Source organism: Oryctolagus cuniculus, chromosome 12 (assembly GCF_964237555.1).
Source record: "Oryctolagus cuniculus chromosome 12, mOryCun1.1, whole genome shotgun sequence".
NCBI lineage: Eukaryota > Metazoa > Chordata > Mammalia > Lagomorpha > Leporidae > Oryctolagus > Oryctolagus cuniculus.
In genome coordinates, this window is record NC_091443.1 from 433,067 (window position 1) to 451,019 (window position 17,953).

The 17,953-nt window shown below is 61.3% G+C and overlaps 1 protein-coding gene across 7 annotated transcripts in view; it reads left to right on the top strand.

Annotated features, from left to right (window-relative positions):
• NTRK3 (neurotrophic receptor tyrosine kinase 3) overlaps nt 1-17,953 on the top strand; it is a 265,470-nt gene that overhangs the window by 67,105 nt on the left and 180,412 nt on the right. For all 7 annotated transcript variants that reach the window (XM_070053298.1, XM_070053297.1, XM_070053296.1 and 4 more), the window contains exons 5-9: nt 8,965-9,033; nt 15,162-15,319; nt 15,742-15,884; nt 16,195-16,336; nt 16,680-16,976. In XM_070053298.1, coding sequence (XP_069909399.1) covers nt 8,965-9,033; nt 15,162-15,319; nt 15,742-15,884; nt 16,195-16,336; nt 16,680-16,976 — 809 coding nt within the window. The remainder of the gene's footprint in view (nt 1-8,964; nt 9,034-15,161; nt 15,320-15,741; nt 15,885-16,194; nt 16,337-16,679; nt 16,977-17,953) is intronic.

Genomic DNA, 17,953 nt, shown 5'->3' on the forward strand with positions numbered 1-17,953 from the left:
CTGGTCCACGGCCTCCCAGGGCGGCAGGGGCAGCCAGGAGGGCTCTGCATCACGGGGTCGGGGCAGCTTCCCTTTCCTCCTGCGGTGGCTCCGTAGTGCTCCTCGTGTCATAGCTGAGCTCTGGCCACTCCTGGGCCTGCCGGAAGGGTCTGGCCTGGGCAGGGAGGGCACCAAGGCCCCAGGCAGCCATGGGCAGAGCTCCAGAGAGGGCCTGGGAGCTGCGGCCTCTGGGCTGCTTCCTCAGGCTCAGGGCTGAGGTCTCCTCCACCCGGCTTCTATGGCCTCTCTGTCGGTTCAGCCGTGCCCGCTGTGTGGCTCTGACCTGCCTGTCGCCTTCTGTCTGTCTCTTCTCTCCCCGCTGAAAGCCGCATCAGGCCGGTGTCCCTGCTCAGCGCCCGCCCGGTCCCGTGGGCTGGGTGCTCCCTGCCCCCGCTCTCCTGCTTGCTTTCATCCTCCTCCAGGCCACCAGGCTTGGAGGTCACAGAGGCCTCTTCCCTGGAGGGTTCTGTGGGGAGGGGTTTCCCTGAAGCTGGGCAGTGGACCCCCGCCCCAGTGCCAGAGGACCCCCTGCATATGTGTCTGCGTTTGTCTATGTGGGTGTGTGCACAGGTGTGTGGGGTCTTGTGCATGAGTAAACATATGCCCATGCATACATGAATGGGTGTGGGCCTGTGTGTGTCCGTGTCTGCATGTGTGTCTTTGTGTGTATGGATGTATATGTATGTCTCTGTATGTGAGTGTGTGAGCCTGTATGGGCTTGTGTGTGCACATGTATGTGTGCATATGGGAGTATGTGTTTATGTCTCTGTGTATGTGACATGTATACATGTATAAGTATGTGCATTGTGTACATATGTGAGGTTGAGGATGAGACCTTGTATGTCTGTGAGTGTGTATGTGAGCCTGTGTAGGTGCATGTTTGTGTGTGCATATGTCTGAGAGAGTATGGACTTGTGTGAGTGCATATGTGTGTATGTTCATGTGTGCACTGAGTGTGTGAGCTTATGCATGTATGTGAGTGTGTGTATGTGGATGTGTGAACTTCCTATGAGCTATGGATGTGAGTGTATGTGCATATGTATGTGTGTATGTTAATATGTACACTCTGAGTATGCATGTGTCTATGTTAATGTGTGCCCTCGAGTGTATGATCTTATGCACATGTGTATGTTCATGTATGCACTTTGTATGAGCTTATGCATGTGTGCGTGTCCATGTGTGCACTTTGAGCTTACGCGTGTGTGTATGTATGTGTGCACATGTTTGTGAGTGTGGGAGTAGAGAGGCTTCCAGCCGACCAGCAGGTGCTCAGGCAGCAGGGCCTCACCTGCTCATCTGGTCCATTTCCAGCCGGAGGCACCTTTCCTGATGCCTGGGCTCACCCCGTCAGGAGCCCTGCCTGCTCTCAGGTTCTCGGCTGGGGGATTTGAACAGGATTGCCCGGCTCTTGACAGGGTCCCCACACGTGGGCCATGCCCTTCCCATGCTTCCCTGTGTCTGTTTCCCCACTTAACAGCACACGAGGAGTTGACTGGAGCCAAACGCAGCCGTGGGGACCCAGATCTCACTCGGTCAGCAGCTCCCCAAGTGTGGGCCCCAAGCCGGCAACATCTGCATCACCTGGGACCCTGGGTGGAAGTGCAGACCAGCCCCTGCCAGGGCTGTGGACTCACTGTGTGCAAACCAGCCCCTCCCCCGGCCTGTGGACTCACTGTGTGCAAACCAGCCCCTCCCCCGGCCTATGGACTCACTGTGTGTAAACCAGCCCCTCCCCCAGCCTGTGGACTCACTGTGTGCAAACTAACTCCATCCTAGGCCCGAGGACTCACTGTGTGCAAACTAGCCTCTGCCAGGCCTGCGGACTCACTGTGTGCACAGCAACCCCTGCCAGGCCTGCAGACTCACTATATGCAAACTAACTCCTGCCCAGGCCTGTGGACTTAGCAGCTCCAAGTTGGGGCTTAGGCTCTGCTTTTCACAAGGGCTCCAGGTGGCTCAGGGACCTGGAGTTGGGGGCCCTTCCCCAAAGCATCCCCCACCCAGACGTGCACTGGCCTGTGCTCCTTCCTGCAGCCGTTCCCCGAGGCGGGCATGTGCCCAGTGCTGGCCCAGTCTCATCCCCTGTGAGGAGGCCCACAGCAGCTCTGCTCACAGTTCCCGAGATGTTAGGCGTGCTCTGGGGGCGGTGCCTGGCCTCACCGTCATGGCAGCCCACAGGCAGCTCTCTCCAGCCTGGGGGCCTCCTGCCTGGAGTCAGCGCCTGCTGGGCTCTGTGACTTTCCTGCAATGGCTCCGCCTCACGACTGCTTGTGAGTATGGCTGGGCGTCAGCAGACGTGTTCGTTGTTGGCGTGCAAGCCGAGGCTGCGCCTTGTTCTGTTTTCTCTCTCGGTGACCACTGGCGGGGGCGATGGGGATGCACCTGGGTGTGGACACGGGGCAAGGCCTTGCTCTCAGAGCTTCTGGGCGGGGACAGGGTGAAGGGGACAAATTCTATTAATCAGAGGCTTCTGGGTTCCACAGCGGGTAACCAGCTTGGCTGACGAGGCCTCTGGGTAAATGGAGCTAAGAGCAGGTGCACTGGTGTGCCTGGGCGACTGGGGCAAGCACCGCAGCGGGGGCAGATGGAGCAAGAGACGATTTCGCCCCGTCCTGGGGGCCGGGAGTCTGAGCCCAAGGTGTGGACAGGGCTGGCCCCTCCTGAGGCCTCTTTGCTCAGGGGATGCTGTCTTCTCGCCATGCCCTCACCTGGCAGTCCATCTGTGAGTGTCTTTGTCTCCTCTCCTTATAGGACAGCTGTCTTCCTGGGTTAGCCGCACCAGCAGGTCCCTACCATGGCTGGGCCCCTGGGCAGTGGGCTCCACTCCAAGCCTGGCCACTGCCCGCATGGGGATGCCCTCTGGCTCTGAGAGAGCTCATGGGCTCTGGCACTTCGCTCTTGGTTAATTTCCTAAAATGACCCCCATGTTGCCAATGATGGTGCCAGGCACACTTGAGATCTGGTGTGAGCCAGAGTGACTTGGAGGCCTTGTGTGGCCCTGTGCAGTGGTGAAAACCTGAAACAGTCTCTGGGAAGCCCAGCACAGGGCCTTCTGGAACCATCCGCCTCCAGTCTCCGGATCTCAGGCGAGGCAGCAGTGAGGTCGCTGAGATCTGATTAGAGAGAGCATTTGGCGTCGTCAGAGTTCACTAACGAGCCATCCAGTGCAATTTAACCAAATAAAAATGCACAAATGGATTTCACCCCACCCCCCTTTACAGAAATTAGCTGAGGAAATAACAAATACACCCATGATGTAGAAAAACGTTTCTTGACCTCAAGAGGAATGCTGGACAGTGGCCCCTTGGCCTGTGTCGCAAGCACTGGGGTTTCAGGGTTGGCTCCTGGGGCTTCCTGGGTGCAAGCGTCCCATGTTCAAGTTTCCCACCTGAGGCAGAAGGAGAAGGTGGCCACCATCAGGCACTGCCCTGGGGTTCCTGGGTCTGGCTCCTGGAGTCCCCCAGCGTCCCATGTCCAAGTTTCCCACCTGAGGCAGAAGGAGAAGGTGGCCACCATCAGGCACTGCCCCGGGGTTCCTGGGTCTGGCTCATCCCAACTGTTCACAGAATTAGGAGAAATGGGTTCTGTTCCTAGGCCACCAAGTGTGTGGCGTTTTACCATGGTGACCTGAATCAAAGGGAGTACAAACAGATGGACCGACAGACGGAGGGAGGGCTGAGAAGGTGTTGGGGTATAAGGAAGGGAGAAATGGGCCTTTCAGAATGTTGCATTTGTGGGTGACAGAAATGTGATTTTCGTGTGGAGGATCACAGCTTGCTGGCCACGGCCCTGGGGGCCTCCAGGGCTGGAGGAGCTGCCTCTTCCTTGCTGCCGCCTGTGGGGGACGCTTCAGGCCCAGTGTGCTCAGAGGGCCTGCGGCAAGCACGGGTGGGAGGAGTTCAGCAGACGTGTTCGTTGTTGGCGTGCAAGCCGAGGCTGCGCCTTGCTCTGTTTTCTCTCTCGGTGACCACTGGCGGGGCGATGGGAATGCACCTGGGTGTGGACACGGGGCGAGGCCTTGCTCTCAGAGCTTCTGGGCGGGGACAGGGTGAAGGGGACAAATTCTATTAATCAGAGGCTTCTGGGTTCCACAGGGAGGCAACCAGCTTGGCTGACAAGGCCTCTGGGTAAATGGAGCTAAGAGCAGGTGCACTGGTGTGCCTGGGTGACTGGGGCAAGCACCGCAGCTGGGGAAGTTGGAGTGAGAGATGATTTCTCCCCGTCCTGGGGGCCGGGAGTCTGAGCCCAAGGTGTGGACAGGGCTGGCCCCTCCTGAGGCCTCTTTGCTCAGGGGTGCTGTCTTCTCGCCATGCCCTTGCCTGGCAGTCCCTCTGTGAGTGTCTTTGTCTCCTCTCCTTATAGGACAGCTGTCTTACTGGGTCAGCGCCCACTGGTGACTTCTCTTAACCTTAATTACTTCTCCAAGGACCCTATCTCCAATACAGCCACCCAGGGAGTTAGGGCGTCAGCATATGATTTCTGGGGCCATAGCTCAGCCCCCAGCAGCCACAGATAAAACTCAAGTGAGAGGCTCAATGGAGACAACAACTGGAGTGGGGTGAGCATGAGCCACCAAGGGGCCCATGATGTTGGCAGGTATGGGGATGGGTGGTGTGGCCATGATTGCACAGGAGTGAGGGCACCTGCCACCCCCAGACCTGTGCTGTCATGGGTCCTAAGATGCACCTGCCCCTGGGCCTGCCTCTGCTTCTACCTTAGATCACCCGTACCTGGGACTGAGTGTCCCCTTCTGTTATCAACTTGATTAGGGCCGTAGAACTCATCTGGTTGGTTTCTCTTGGTATCCATCCTGATGACCTGGTTGGAGGTCAGTGGGGTTCCCCACAAAAGGGTGGATCCCATTCCTGCTGTGGTTGGGCCCATCCTGCAGCAAGGTCATGGGACTTCTCACCACGTGAGGCATCCACCGGCCAGAGGGAGGGGTTTACAGAGGGTATGTGCAGGAGCACCTTCTTGGCCCTGTTGCTGATCAGGGTCAGCGTTTGGCCAAGTGTGTCTGGCTCCTGGTGCCCCCAGAACCTGATGGCTTCATTGTCACCATTTGTTACCTCTGGACCCAGTTCTGCTGTGAGGGAGACACCTGGGTGTGAGGGACCAGTTTGGAATGAGGGAGCCAGTCAGGCTATAGGGGACTCACACAGTCATGCTGTGAGTCATCCAGTCACACAGTGAGGGATGCAGTCCTATTGTGAGGAACCCAGTCAGGCTGTGAGGGATCCAATCAGCTGTGAGAGATCCAGTCATCCTGTGAGGGATCCAGTCAGACTGAGGGATCCAGTCAGGCTGTGAGAGATCCAGTCATCCTGTGAGAGTCCCAGTCACCCTATGAGGGACCCGTCATCCTGTGAGAGATCCAGTCAGGCTATGAGGGATCCAGTCACCCTGTGAGAGATCCAGTCACTCTGTGAGAGACCCAGTCACCTGTGAGAGAGCCAGTCATCCAGTGAGGGACCCAGTCATCCTGTGAGGAACCCAGTCAGGCTGTGGGGGACCCAGTCATCCTGTGAGGGACCCAGTCACACTGTGAGAGATCCAGTCATGCTGTGAGGGATCCAGTCACCCTGTGAGAGAGCCAGTCAGGCTGTGAGGGACCCACTCACTCTGTGAGGGACCCAGTCGGAGTGTGAGGGACCCAATCAGGATGTGAGAGATCCAATCATCCTGTGAGTTATCCAGTCACACTGTGAGGGGCCCAGTCACCCTGTGAGAGAGCCAGTCATGCTGTGAGGAATACAGTCATGCTGTGAGAGATCCAGTCACCCTGTGAGGGATCCAGTCATGTTGTGAGGAATACAGTCACCCTGTGAGGGATCCACTCAGGCTGTGTGAGGGGTCCAGTCAGGGTATGAGAGATCCAGTCATCCTGTGAGAGTCCCAGCCACCCTGTGAGGGACCTAGTCAGGCTGTGAGGGACCCACTCACTCTGTGAGGGATCCAGTCAGGCTGTGAGAGATCTAGTCAGGCTGTAAAGGACCCAGTCATCCTGTGAGAGATCCAGTCAGGCTGTGAGAGAGTCAGTCATCCTGTGAGGGATCCATTCAGGCTGTGAGGGATCTAGTCAGGTTATGAAGGGAGCCAGTAGTGCAGCACAGAATTATTGGCTGCATTTGAGGTCTCCAAGGACAGAGAGGAGGTGGCATCTCAGAGCTTGACTTGGGGAACGTATTTCATGCAGCATCTCCGAAAATCTTGCTCACCGTGGCTGGGACACTGGCCACTGACCGGAGAAAGTCAGGGTTGGCGGTCCCAGGTCTGTAATGTGGGGGCTGCCGGGGGCAGAGGCAGGATGGTTCTTAATGAAAGGTGCCAGCCAGGCAGGGTAGGCCGCTTGTGCATGGAGTTGACAGGAACCCAGGTGAGGTGCCAGCTAGAGGGACCATCGGGGCAGTGACCCTGGGTGAGTGGTCCATCGTGGTGAAGGCCTCTGCCCCAACTTTCCCTGCACCGTGAGAGTTAATGAACGCCTGTGAGGTCAGGTGGCCAGGGCGTAGCCTGCGTGTTTTCTGTGTGCGTCCCTGGGCAGGGTACTTCTGTGTCTGGTGGGTGCTGTGTGCAGCTGCACCGGTTGTGCACACTGCATTGCTGCATGGATATGCACCACCGTCCATCGGAGGGATCCAGGGCACCGTTCTCCAGGTGGGGTTGGAGGATGGGGAAAGTGGGGGTGGTAAAGCCCATGTACCCCTGGGAGTAGGAGCCCTGCTGCCCGCCCTGGGTGTCCAACCCCACCCTGCTCTGACGTGTGCTAAGGAGAGATGATGCTATTTCTTTCTTTATTTGCCCAGAATGCCTGTTATTTTCTTTCTTTCTTTCAGAATCCAATTTTCTCCTGACATTTCTGCCCAAAGTAGCAAAGCCGACCTTTGTGAGAGAACTTTGCTGGCGGCCACTCCCAGCTGCCGGCTCCCAGAGCTCCTGCCAGCCCCTGCCTGCCCCTCCTCGGAGAGGGAGTGAGGCTCCAGGCTCCTGGCCGCCTGGTCCCCGCCAGCAGCTTCTGTGTCTCTCTGGGTGTGTTCCCCAAGGCTGGGTGGGCCGGGGGCCTCTGGCAGCCGACGTCTGCTGGGCTGGGTGTTGCTCTCTCTCCGCTGGGGCTTTGTTCAGGGCCTCTGGAGAGGCCGGATCATGCCCATAGCTCTGCAAGATGCCCTGGTGGACGTGGAATCATGGCGCCTCCCAGTTTGAATCTGTGGTCACAGCGGAGCTCTCAGCTCTGCAGAGAAGGGCTGGCTGGGGCCTGGGGCCTGCCTGGAGAGTACAGGTGGAGGACATGCTGGGTCCAGGGAGACCCCTACCTGATGCCCCTTTCTCTTCCATGCCAGTCCCTGAGCCCCTGAGCAGGGGGCCGCTGTGAGCCGTCACGGGTATCTGGGGACCTTGGCAGTCAGACCACAGAGCCCTGAGCTCACCCGAGGTGCGCGTTGAGTGGGAAGGGCAGATCCCGTATCCAAGGATCTTCCTGTATCCAAGGATCTTCCTGTATCCAAGGATCTTCCTGTATCCAAAGATCTGCCCTGTTCTGACCTGGGCAAGCTCCACCCATGTGACCGACCCAGCCTCAGCTCCTCCCCTAGTTCCAGGCCCAGCGTGGATCTCAGGCTCTGCAGGGCTCATGGGCAGCTCGGGTTCTGTGTGTGCCAGGCTGCTCTTGACCCTCCCTGCCCCTCCTGCTCGGTGGGGTCCCTCAGCAGCTCCTCTTGCCCCAGGCAGCCTCCACCCCTGCCCTCCCTTCCTGCGTGTCTCCTGGGAGGCTCTGGCGGCCCGGCACCCGCCTTGGATGTGCCTGCTTGACGACCTCTTCTGCCCTCTGCCTGGAATGCTCTGCGCCCACCTACCTGCTGCCTCCCGTCTGTGCGGGGGTGAGAGGCTGCCTGACGGGCCTGCGCCCTTCCAGTCCGAAAGTGGCCTCCTCAGTGGACACCACCCAGGCTTTCCGCTGCCCTTCAGGATGAAACCTGGGGTTCTCCCCAGCCAGCAGGCTGGAGCTGGCCTGAAGCCCTCTCTGCCTTGCTCCTGGCACTGTCCCCTACCCCTTTCCATGGCTCGGAAGCCCCCTCCCCTGTCCTCAACTCCTCCGGCCTGGGGTCTGGGAGCCCTGTCTGAGCACCGTCGGCCGTGGCCTTGCCCTCCCGTGTCAGGTCTCGCAGCACCGTGTGTCCGCTCTTCTGTGAGTTTATACCTTTGTAGTTTGACTGTGAGGTTCCGGAGGGACCTCCTCTTCCCTCCTGGGTCCACCTCCTCGTTCCTCAGCGTGGCCTATATTTGGCTCTCGATAAATTCTCGTTGTGGGAGCTGTCTAAATATAGGGCGCGTGTATGCTGCGTGAGTAAACAGCTCTGTGTAGCAGACACAGCCGCGCACCGTGTGTGATAGCGCCCTAGCGGGGTGGCACCGCCGTCCCCCACCGCCATCCCCCCTCACCCGCAGGCAAGTGCGCCGCTCCCGGGGCCCTTCAGTGTCAGCGGCCGCCTTGAAGGGCTGGCAAAGAGCTGTGGGCGCGTTGCCTCTTCCACGCGGAAGACTAATGGCTGCTGCTGTCCCCAGTATGTCCTAATGAGAGCAATTAAATATCATTATGGGAAGAGCAGACGGGTGTGTGAAGGGCTGGCGTCGCCGTGCTGATGGCCCTGTGGGGAGAGGGACTGGAAGCGGCCGCAGGTGACTGGTGTGGGAGCTGTGAGCGCCGTGTCCATCCGGAGGAGGGCAGCTTCCTGCGGGCTCCTCAGACTTGTGTGTGGGGAGGAGACGGGGTTCAAGGTCCTCTGCAGACCTCACTTGTGTCCCCAGCCATCGACAGAGGAGGGCGAAGGAGAAAAAGACATTGAAGCTGGGCTGCAGGCTGAGCCCACTGCCCAGCGCGCGAGATGCCAACTCTGGCCTTTAACCCTTTGTCTGTCCATCTTGCAGAAACCTGTCAAGTAACCGGCTCACCACCCTCTCCTGGCAGCTCTTCCAGACGCTGAGTCTCCGGGAACTGTAAGTTGTGTTTGGAAGACTGAGCAGGTGGCTCAGTGGTGCTGGTGGTGGGACGGGGTGGGGTGGGGAGAGAAGCGCCGAGCAGCGGAGCCACCTGCAGGCAGGGGCGCACAGTGGGGCTGGGGCGGCGCCATGTTCAGCGGGAATGAGCGCCCTGCTGCTTGGTTTCCGGTGCTCTTTCTGGACGCAGTGGATTTCAGAGGTCAGGAGCTGGTTCCTCACGGGGACTTAGTCTGTGATCTCTAGGTGACGAGTAATGGTGGCACCGATATTTATAACAACACTAGCGGCACAGGGCTGTGGAGGTGGCCAGATGTGCTTTCCCCCGCGTGGCCTGACTTATCTCACAGGAAGGCATCATGGCGCTGGTGGGGCCAGCGCTGCAGACTCGGACTGCCTGCCCTCCGGTCAGCTGCTCGGCCCGGGTGTGGTGTTCTGGGGAGGCCGGGTGTTTATCCCATCTCCGTGTGGGCTGCTTGGCCGTGCCTTGTTCCAGGACCAGTCAGTCCTCCCGAGCCCCGGCCACTCATCCTGTACAAATACTGCAAGTGCTGGCCGACGAAAACCCGTGACCACTCCTGGAAAGGGTAACCCAGGCCGGGACCCCGGGACCCCGGCCGTGCAGGCGGCTGGCTGCTTCTGCCGGGGAATTGCCAGGGAATCAGTTGGAAAAGGCCGAGGCCTGGGTGGCTTAGGGGCCAGTGTTCCCTTTGGTTTGGTGACCAGACTCAGACTCACAGAAGACACCTGGCTTCGCTGTCAACCAGGAAGCCATGACCTGCGCTCTGCCTGGGCGTGTGCTGAGTCAGCACTGCAAGACCTGGACACGTGCTAAGTCAGCACCACCTTCCCTGCAGACCCAGCCGGCCGGGGAGCACAACGCGACACCCCGCACCCCGGCGCCCCCGCCCTGGGACGAGCTGGGGTGCTGGCCTTACCCTCCCCGGCCTAGGAGCCTGGTGGCTTCAGAGGCCGTTCCAGGGGTGGGGTTGGGGGACTTCTGGAAATGCCGCTGTGAGTGGGCGTCAGGTGCGGTGGTCAGGGTTCCCGGGCGCAGACAGCGTGGAGTCAGGTGCACACGGACGAGTGCTCCTGATTTTAGTGACAGGGAGAACGTGCCCCGAGCGCGGCAGACTGTCACAGGCGTCCCCGAGGTGGGTTGCTGCACCAGCCCGGGAGGTGAGCGCGCGGCTCCCGCCGGGCAGCGTTGTGTTGTGCCTGCTGCTCGGCTTGACCCAGAGCAAGGCATCAGGACCGCCCGTTCACAAGCGCAGTGTGGACCCGAAGCTGGGACCACCACGCCAGCCGTCTGCGACCCGGGCGTCTATTCAGCAGTCGCCCAGAAGGTGGCTGCTTGCCGTTGCTTCTCAGCTGCCTGAGATGCGGGGGCCCGGGCTCTCCCTGTGGGTCCCCCCTCCACCGGGAGAGGCCGGGGGACACGCTGAGCAAGCACTGAGTGCCCTCTCTGAGACGTGCTTGGAGGTGGGGTCCGTGGGTGCTGCCCCGTGACCTGTGGCGTGAGCTGCGGAGCAGGCGTCCGCGGGTGTGAGTTCTGAGCAGTCCAGGTTTCTCCAGAGGATCACGGGGTCCTGCGTCGCTCTGCCTGGGCCAGAGCCCATGAGCGGACGTGAGATACGGAGGAAGGGGGTGTGGCTCCCGAGTCGGCCTCTGAGCGCCTCTGTCCCTGTGGCTGAGTAGGAGGAGCCTCCCCGGAGGGTCAGGAGACTGTGAGCGCCGCCGCTCCGCCTGGGTCTGCTCTCTGAGGAAGAGCTGGACGTGAGAGTGGACGCAGGGCCGACGTTGGCTCTCGGCTGAGGCTGTGATGAAGACCCGAGCAGCTCGTCTGGAGAGCACAGGGCGGGCAGCCTCTTGTCCAGCCTCCTGATTAGTCCACCTGGTGCCCTTGACCTGGGCCTGGGCTGGCCTGTGCATGGGCTGGACCCACGGAGAAGGGGTCCTGTCCCTGGAGCGGCGAGCGCACGGCACTGTGGCGGCAGCACAAGGTCACGGCAGAAGTGTGGGGCCCCATGTGAGCTGCGGGGACAGAGGGAAGCTGTTCTGTCGCCACAGGGGTCTCTGCTGTGTTCGCTGGAGGACCCTGAGCAAGGCCTGACATCATCGGAGCTCCTTCTTGGGGCCGAGTGTCTGCTGCCTTCCCAGTGGGGTCCAAGGAGAAGAAAAAGCACGTAGTGAGCACCTGCTGCATACGTGGCCTGCCTTGTCCCTGAAAGAACCCATGACGGAGGGGCCTTGTGGCCGGGTTTACAAATGAGGGCTTTAAGGTTCGGCCATGTGGAACCGTCCAGATCGCGTGGCAAGAAAGGCGGCAAGTCTGGGTCACAGCCACCGGGTCTGCTGTTCCCGCTGCACTGGGTGCCGCTCGGCGTGCCCAGTGTCCCTTCCAGTAGCCGCGCTCAGGGGAGTGGACACGGACCAGCTGCCCCCGTCACCACGGCCCTGCCATCAGCTTCTCTGCCTCGGGAGGGCAGCTCTGGGGCTGTTGCCAGCCGAGCACCCAGCTGCAGCCTCCCTGTCCAGGTGCTACTCCCCTCGCCCAGTGATGCCAGGCAGTCCCGGGCCTTGCTGTGCCGCGGTGGCCAGGGGTGGAGGGATTCGGCTTGGCAGTTTCTGGTTATGTGAGACCAGAATGGTGCCTCCTTCCTGGCAGAAGACTGGAGCTGCCTTTCTGAAAGCCAGAGCAAGCGTTGGAAAGCCTGTTACGGGAAGAAAAGAAGCATGGGTTCCGAGTGCATGCCAGGGCGAGGCGGTGTGCCAGGAGGCAGGAAGCGGTACCCCACAGCCAGCGGCCCAGGCACATCTGGGGCGCCCTGCTCACACGCGCAGCTGGGATGAAGGTGGATCGGAAGTTCGTTTTCTTAAGGCAGCACCATAATTCCTTCTGGCGTGATCTGCAGGCCTAATTGACGTGGTGATGCATGGACCCAGCGGCAGGGATGGGGTTGGGCCGGCTCTTGGCTTCTGCCCATCTGGGCCGTGACCACCTTGAGAGCTCTGAGAGAAGTCGCCACGCAGCCGTGCCAACAGCACTACTGCCACACTACTTCTGGCTTCTTTGTAGCTGCTTTTAATTCATAAAGCTGCAGCCCTGTATTGTCACGACCTTATCCAGCCTGGGGACGAGAAATGTGAAAACAGAGCCTGGAGATCCCCTGGCTCGTTGCTCGTGCCCAGGCTCTGCCTTAAGCCTCCACGAACTTGGAGGCCTAAGGCAGCATGCAGGTCTTCTCCCCAGAATTCTGAACCCCCGTGCCAGCAGTGGAGCCGGCAGTGGAGCCGACAGCGGTACCGGCAGTGGAGCCGGCAGTGGAGCCGGCAGTGGTACCGATAGTGGAGCTGGCAGTGGTGCCGGCAGTGGTACCAACAGTGGTGCCGGCAGTGGAGCTGACAGTGGTGCCAGCAGTGGTGCCAGCAGTGGTACTGGCAGTGGTGCCGGCAGTGGTACCAGCAGTGGAGCCGGCAGTGGTACTGGCAGTGGTGCCGGCAGTGGAGCCGACAGTGGTACTGGCAGTGGAGCCGGCAGTGGAGCCAACAGTACTGACAGTGGTGCCGGCAGTGGTGCTGGCAGTGGTGCTGGCAGTGGAGCCGGCAGTGGTACCAGCAGTGGTACCAGCAGTGGAGCCGGCAGTGGTACCAGCAGTGGTACCAGCAGTGGAGCCGGCAGTGGAGCCGGCAGTGGTACCGGCGGTGGAGCCAGCAGTGGTACCGGCAGTGGTACCGGCGGTGGAGCCAGCAGTGGTACCAGCAGTGGTACCGGCGGTGGAGCCAGCAGTGGTACCGGCGGTGGAGCCAGCAGTGGTACCAGCAGTGGTGCTGGCAGTGGAGCCAACAGTGGTACTGGCAGTGGTACCAGCAGTGGTGCTGGCAGGGCTGAGCTCCCTCTGGAGGCTCCGGGAAGGACTCTTCCTGCCTCTCGGCTCCTGGTGGCTCCTGGCACCCGTGGCTTGTGGCTGTGTCACTCCAGTGTCTACCTGGGTCCCTGTGGCCGACAGCCCTGTCTCCTGTGCTGTGTTTGGCCCCTTTGGGTGTCCTTGGCCCTGTGACAGAAGGGCTGCTCTTGCTGATGAGGCCCCGCCCATTTCCCCTGCGTGGCCCCAGGGCTGCTCTAGGTGTGTGTGTTGGGGGTGGGGCAGGGAGAGGAGCAGTCAGCAGCAGTGGGAGGGGGATCCGCGCTCCCCACTCCAGTCATGGCCGTGGCTGCTCTGCCGAGTGCCTGTGACCTGCCTGGGTGGGGCCGGGTTACTGCTGAGGGCCCCAGGGCCCCGCGTGGCCATCGTGGGCAAGGACTGGTGTTGGCTTGTGCTGGTCCTTGGCGGCTGCCACCCCGTTGTGACTGGAGGTGGGGGCCGTGCGGCAGCTGTCCCTGGAGCTCTGGCTGGAGGCTCCGCTGCCCGCGTCCACAGAGGTGCAGTGCCCCTCTCCTGCACTCCTTCCTGAGGGGGCCACCACACCCCTTCCTGCACCCTTCTCCTGCACCCCCTCCTGAGGGGGCCACCACACCCCTTCCTGCCTGTGCCCGACCCTTCTCCTGCCTCCTCTGTCATCCCCTCCTCTGCCCTCTCCCTCCGCCGCCCTGTTTCTTGGCTGCCCCAGGCCAATGCCTGCCGTCCCTGTTCCTAGTGTCCCGTGTCTTCCGCTCCCAGTGAGGCCCGTGCTTGCTGCCCTTGATTCCCGCTGCCCTCGCCACCCCCACTCGGTGCCTGGTGCCACACTCTTCTGTGTGGCGCTGCGGGTCTCCTTTCCATACCAGCCCCACTGCCAGTTCCCCACGGAGGGCCAGGCTACAAAGCGCCAGTTCCTCTCCTCAGGTCCTCATTCCCTGAAAGCTAAGGCATGCTCACCTGCTTTGGAATCGCCAGTTGTCAAAACCCTGGGTCTCAGCCCCGCCCTCGGTGCCGCTGGACTCACCCTGCAAGTCCTGAGGGAAGTGCACTCCCCGTGATCAAGGACTGGACTTGCTGGGTGCCGGTCGCTTTGTGCGATTGGACTGCTCCTGGCTGTGCGTCCTGCCCAGTAGCCCCGTTGGGAGGGAGCTGACTTGCTCCAACTCCCAGGAGACCTCAGTGCAGAAAGGGTGCCTAGGCCTCTCCCCGCAGAGCTCCCGCCAGGCGGGGTGCCCTGGGGCGGGCCCGTCTCATCTGTCTGAACAGCACGAGCCCACGGCGGACACCGACAGGTGCTTAGTGGGGATGTGGTGAGTTCTGAAGGAGTCCAGCTGGTCCCAGGGTGGGCGTCCAGTGTGTCTGGAAACAGCCACCCACCCACGCCCCAGGGAGAAGCTCTCTCCTTTCTTTCTCTTTCATTCAGCAACGGTTGTGTGCTGGGCTCAGTTAAAGGACAAAATGGGCAAAATAGGCAGTGTCTCTGACCTCACAGGATCTTTGGGGTACAGCTAAACAAATTAAAAAAATCTTTTAAAAATGATTTTATTTATTTATTTGAGAGGTAGAGTTATAGACAGTGAGAGGGAGAGACAGAGAGAGAGGTCTTGGTTCACTTGGTTCACTCTCCAAGTGGCTGCAACACCCAGAGCTGTGCCGATCTGAAGCCAGGAGCCAGGAGCTTCTTCCAGGTCTCCTACGCGGGTGCTTTCCCAGGCCATAGCAGAGAGCTGGATTGGAAGTGGGGTCAGTGTGGCTGCAGGGGCGTGGCTGGGTGGCCGTGGGGGTCAGTGTGGCTGCAGGGGGCAGGGCCAGGGTGCAGGGGGCAGGCCAGGGTGCAGGGCTGAGGGCAGGAAGGCGATGGGGGCGTGTGGGCTCCACAGGCCTTCACTCCGGCTTCTTGGAGAGAGGAAGCCACAGAGGTGGACCATGGCTGTTGCGTTTGAAAAGATCTCTTTGCCAGCTGAGTTCTGTGGGTGGGTCTTTTATTTAATTTATCTATTTAAGTTATCCAAGTGTCGTATGTCCCTTTATACCGATTTAGGATTGGTTTTTAACTGGGTTTGTTAGTTTTGGAGCTGAAGAGTTCATGGACTTACAGGCCCCCTTGGGCTCCTTCTGCGATCTGCAGCTCCTCTCCCGTAACCCTGAGGAGAACAGGCAGCCGGGGCCGCCCAGCCCTGGAGGGAGCGGCCTCTTGGTTCAGGGTCCCTTCCCCTCCGCCCACAGGAGGCTGGAGCGGAACTTCTTCAACTGCAGCTGTGACATCCGCTGGATGCAGCTGTGGCAGGAGCAGGGCGAGGCGCGGCTCAACAGCCAGGACCTGTACTGCGTGGGTGCCGACGGCACGCAGCTGCCGCTGTTCCGCATGAACATCAGCCAGTGTGGTGAGTGGGTGCCGCCGCCGGCCGTGGGGCTGCAGCGGGCAGGCTGGCCGCGTGGGCTCTGGGTTCCTGCGCCGGGAGTCCCTCGGCTGCGTTCCGGGCAGCTCAGGCCCGGGCCCGGGGGCAGACGTTCGAGACTGGAGCCTGAGGCTGGACCCTGGAATCTGTCTCTAGGGAGCGCCCCGTGGCACCTGAAGCTCCTGAGAACGGGAGCCCAGGGAGAGAGGCTGGGCAGGACAGCTGCCCTGCCCTACCCTGCATGGACAGGGGGCCGGCTGTGTGGGCTTCGTTCTGACCCCTGACGCTGCTGGGGAGGGACTGCGGGTTCCCAGGAGCTCGGGCGGTGGCACTGGAGCCGCCGGCCCGAGCTGTGCCGACACAATGCCCTTTGTCTTCCCACCTGCCCCGGCCCCTCCCGCGCCCAGACCTTCCTGAGATCAGTGTGAGCCACGTCAACCTGACAGTCCGGGAGGGGGACAATGCTGTCGTGACCTGCAACGGCTCTGGATCGCCCCTGCCTGACGTGGACTGGATCGTCACCGGCCTCCAGTCCATCAACACCCACCAGGTGGGCACGTGGACTCGGCCCGGCAGGGGCTTAGTCTGCATGGAGGGAGCCGTTGGGGTCGCCACAGAGTGTGCAGCACTGTGTCCAGCTGCTCTGACCTCAGGCAGTCTCCTCAGCCTTCCCCAGCCAGAGCGTCCATGGTGAGCCCCTCCCTTCCAGGGCTACCGGAGCACCGCCTCCGCCACCGCCCAGGAGGAACCCGGCCTGGTCTGTGTGCAGTTCCGGGAAGACCTCTGGCTGTTCCTTTTGATCCCTACAGGTGCTGGGGTGGGTGGGGGCAGCCCTGACTGAGTGTCCACTGGGGTTTCAGACAAACCTGAACTGGACCAACGTGCACGCCATTAACTTGACGCTGGTGAACGTGACCAGCGAGGACAATGGCTTCACGCTGACCTGCATCGCCGAGAACGTGGTGGGCATGAGCAACGCCAGCGTCGCCCTCTCTGTGCACTGTGAGTGCTCGCTGGCCGGCGTGGCTCGGGGCAGGGGCTGGGCGTGGGGGCTGGAGGGCAGCAGTGTTGCCGGGGCTGAGCGCAGCAGCGGCCTGGCTCACGATGGGCAGAACCCCCAGAGGGGTGTTCCTGGGCCTCTGACTCCCACGACGTCCTCGGGACACTGATGGACTGGCCCTTCCTGCCTGAGAGGGGCCCCTTCGGCTAAGGCGGGTCCAGGAAGCTGGGAGGAGGAGCCTCTTCCCCTTGTGGGGGCTGGGGGTACCTTGGCCCCTTCAGAGCCGGGTGGGAGGGTGGGGCTCCTGGCAGGCGGCGCTGGGGCCTCAGCTGCTTCTGCCCCCAGACCCCCCGCGCGTGGTGAGCCTGGAGGAGCCCGAGCTGCGCCTGGAGCACTGCATCGAGTTCGTGGTGCGCGGCAACCCCCCGCCCACGCTGCACTGGCTGCACAATGGGCAGCCGCTGCGCGAGTCCAAGATCATCCACGTGGACTACTACCAGGAGGGCGAGGTCTCCGAGGGCTGCCTGCTCTTCAACAAGCCCACGCACTACAACAACGGCAACTACACGCTCATCGCCAAGAACCTGCTGGGCACCGCCAACCAGACCATCAGCGGCCACTTCCTCAAGGAGCCCTTCCCAGGTGAGGTGGAGAGCAGGAGCGGCTCCCGCCCCCGGTGACCAGGGCCCCGCTTCCCGTAGGCCAGGACAGCGTCTCCTCCTCCCTGGCGGCCACAGGAGAACCCCCGGCCCCACTCAGCAGGGCAGGAGAGGGCACGTGGGCAGAGGGGCACACAGAGGGACTGCAGAGTTGGAATCCCAACCCTCCCTTTCCTTGTTGGGAGACCCTGGGCCTCAGTGTCCTGGTCTGTGAACTGCTCCCACGAGGGTCTTGTGGCTTCTGGCCGACGTGAGGTATGTGAAACACGTGTCACAGGCTGTGGGCCCTTCTCCTTGGGGGCTTGGGGGCTCGGTGCAGGCAGAGGCCTCAGGGCTGTGGCTCTCTCCTGCCTGGGCCTGTAGGGAGCAAGCAGCAGCCACGGATGCCTCAGCGATGCTCAGCTGAGCAGACCACGGCTTGAAGCTGACCTGGAAGGGTTTGGCAAGGTTGAGTTTAGAGCAGTGAACTGTCCTGTCTGGGCCAGGACGTGTCAGATCCATTGCCACTGCTGGGGGAGGAGACACCAGGAGTTAGTGACAGTGGCTGCAGGGCCTGTCAGTGGCTCTGTGACGGACAGGTCTCTGTCCACGGGGCTGTGTGCCTTTGCCGCATCCATCCGTCTTCTTACGTGGAGCACGCAGTTACGTGCAGAGAGGTTTACTTCACTCACAGTCCTGGAGGCTCAAGGTCATGGTGCTGGCCCTGTCAGGACCTCAGGGTGGACAGTGTCACCATGGCAGGAGCACATGTGGGAGGAGAGGTCACATCTCCAAGAGGAAGCCTGGGAGGCACCAGGGTCCTAGGATCCCTGACCTATGGACGTCCCACTGGATCCACCCCCCTCACAGCACCGCCCATAAGGAGCAAGCACCAGCCCAGGGTCCTCGGGAGATGTGTGCAAGAGGTACCCAGGCCAGTGTGCTTGCTGACCTTGGTGATTTGTGCTGGGGACAGACTGG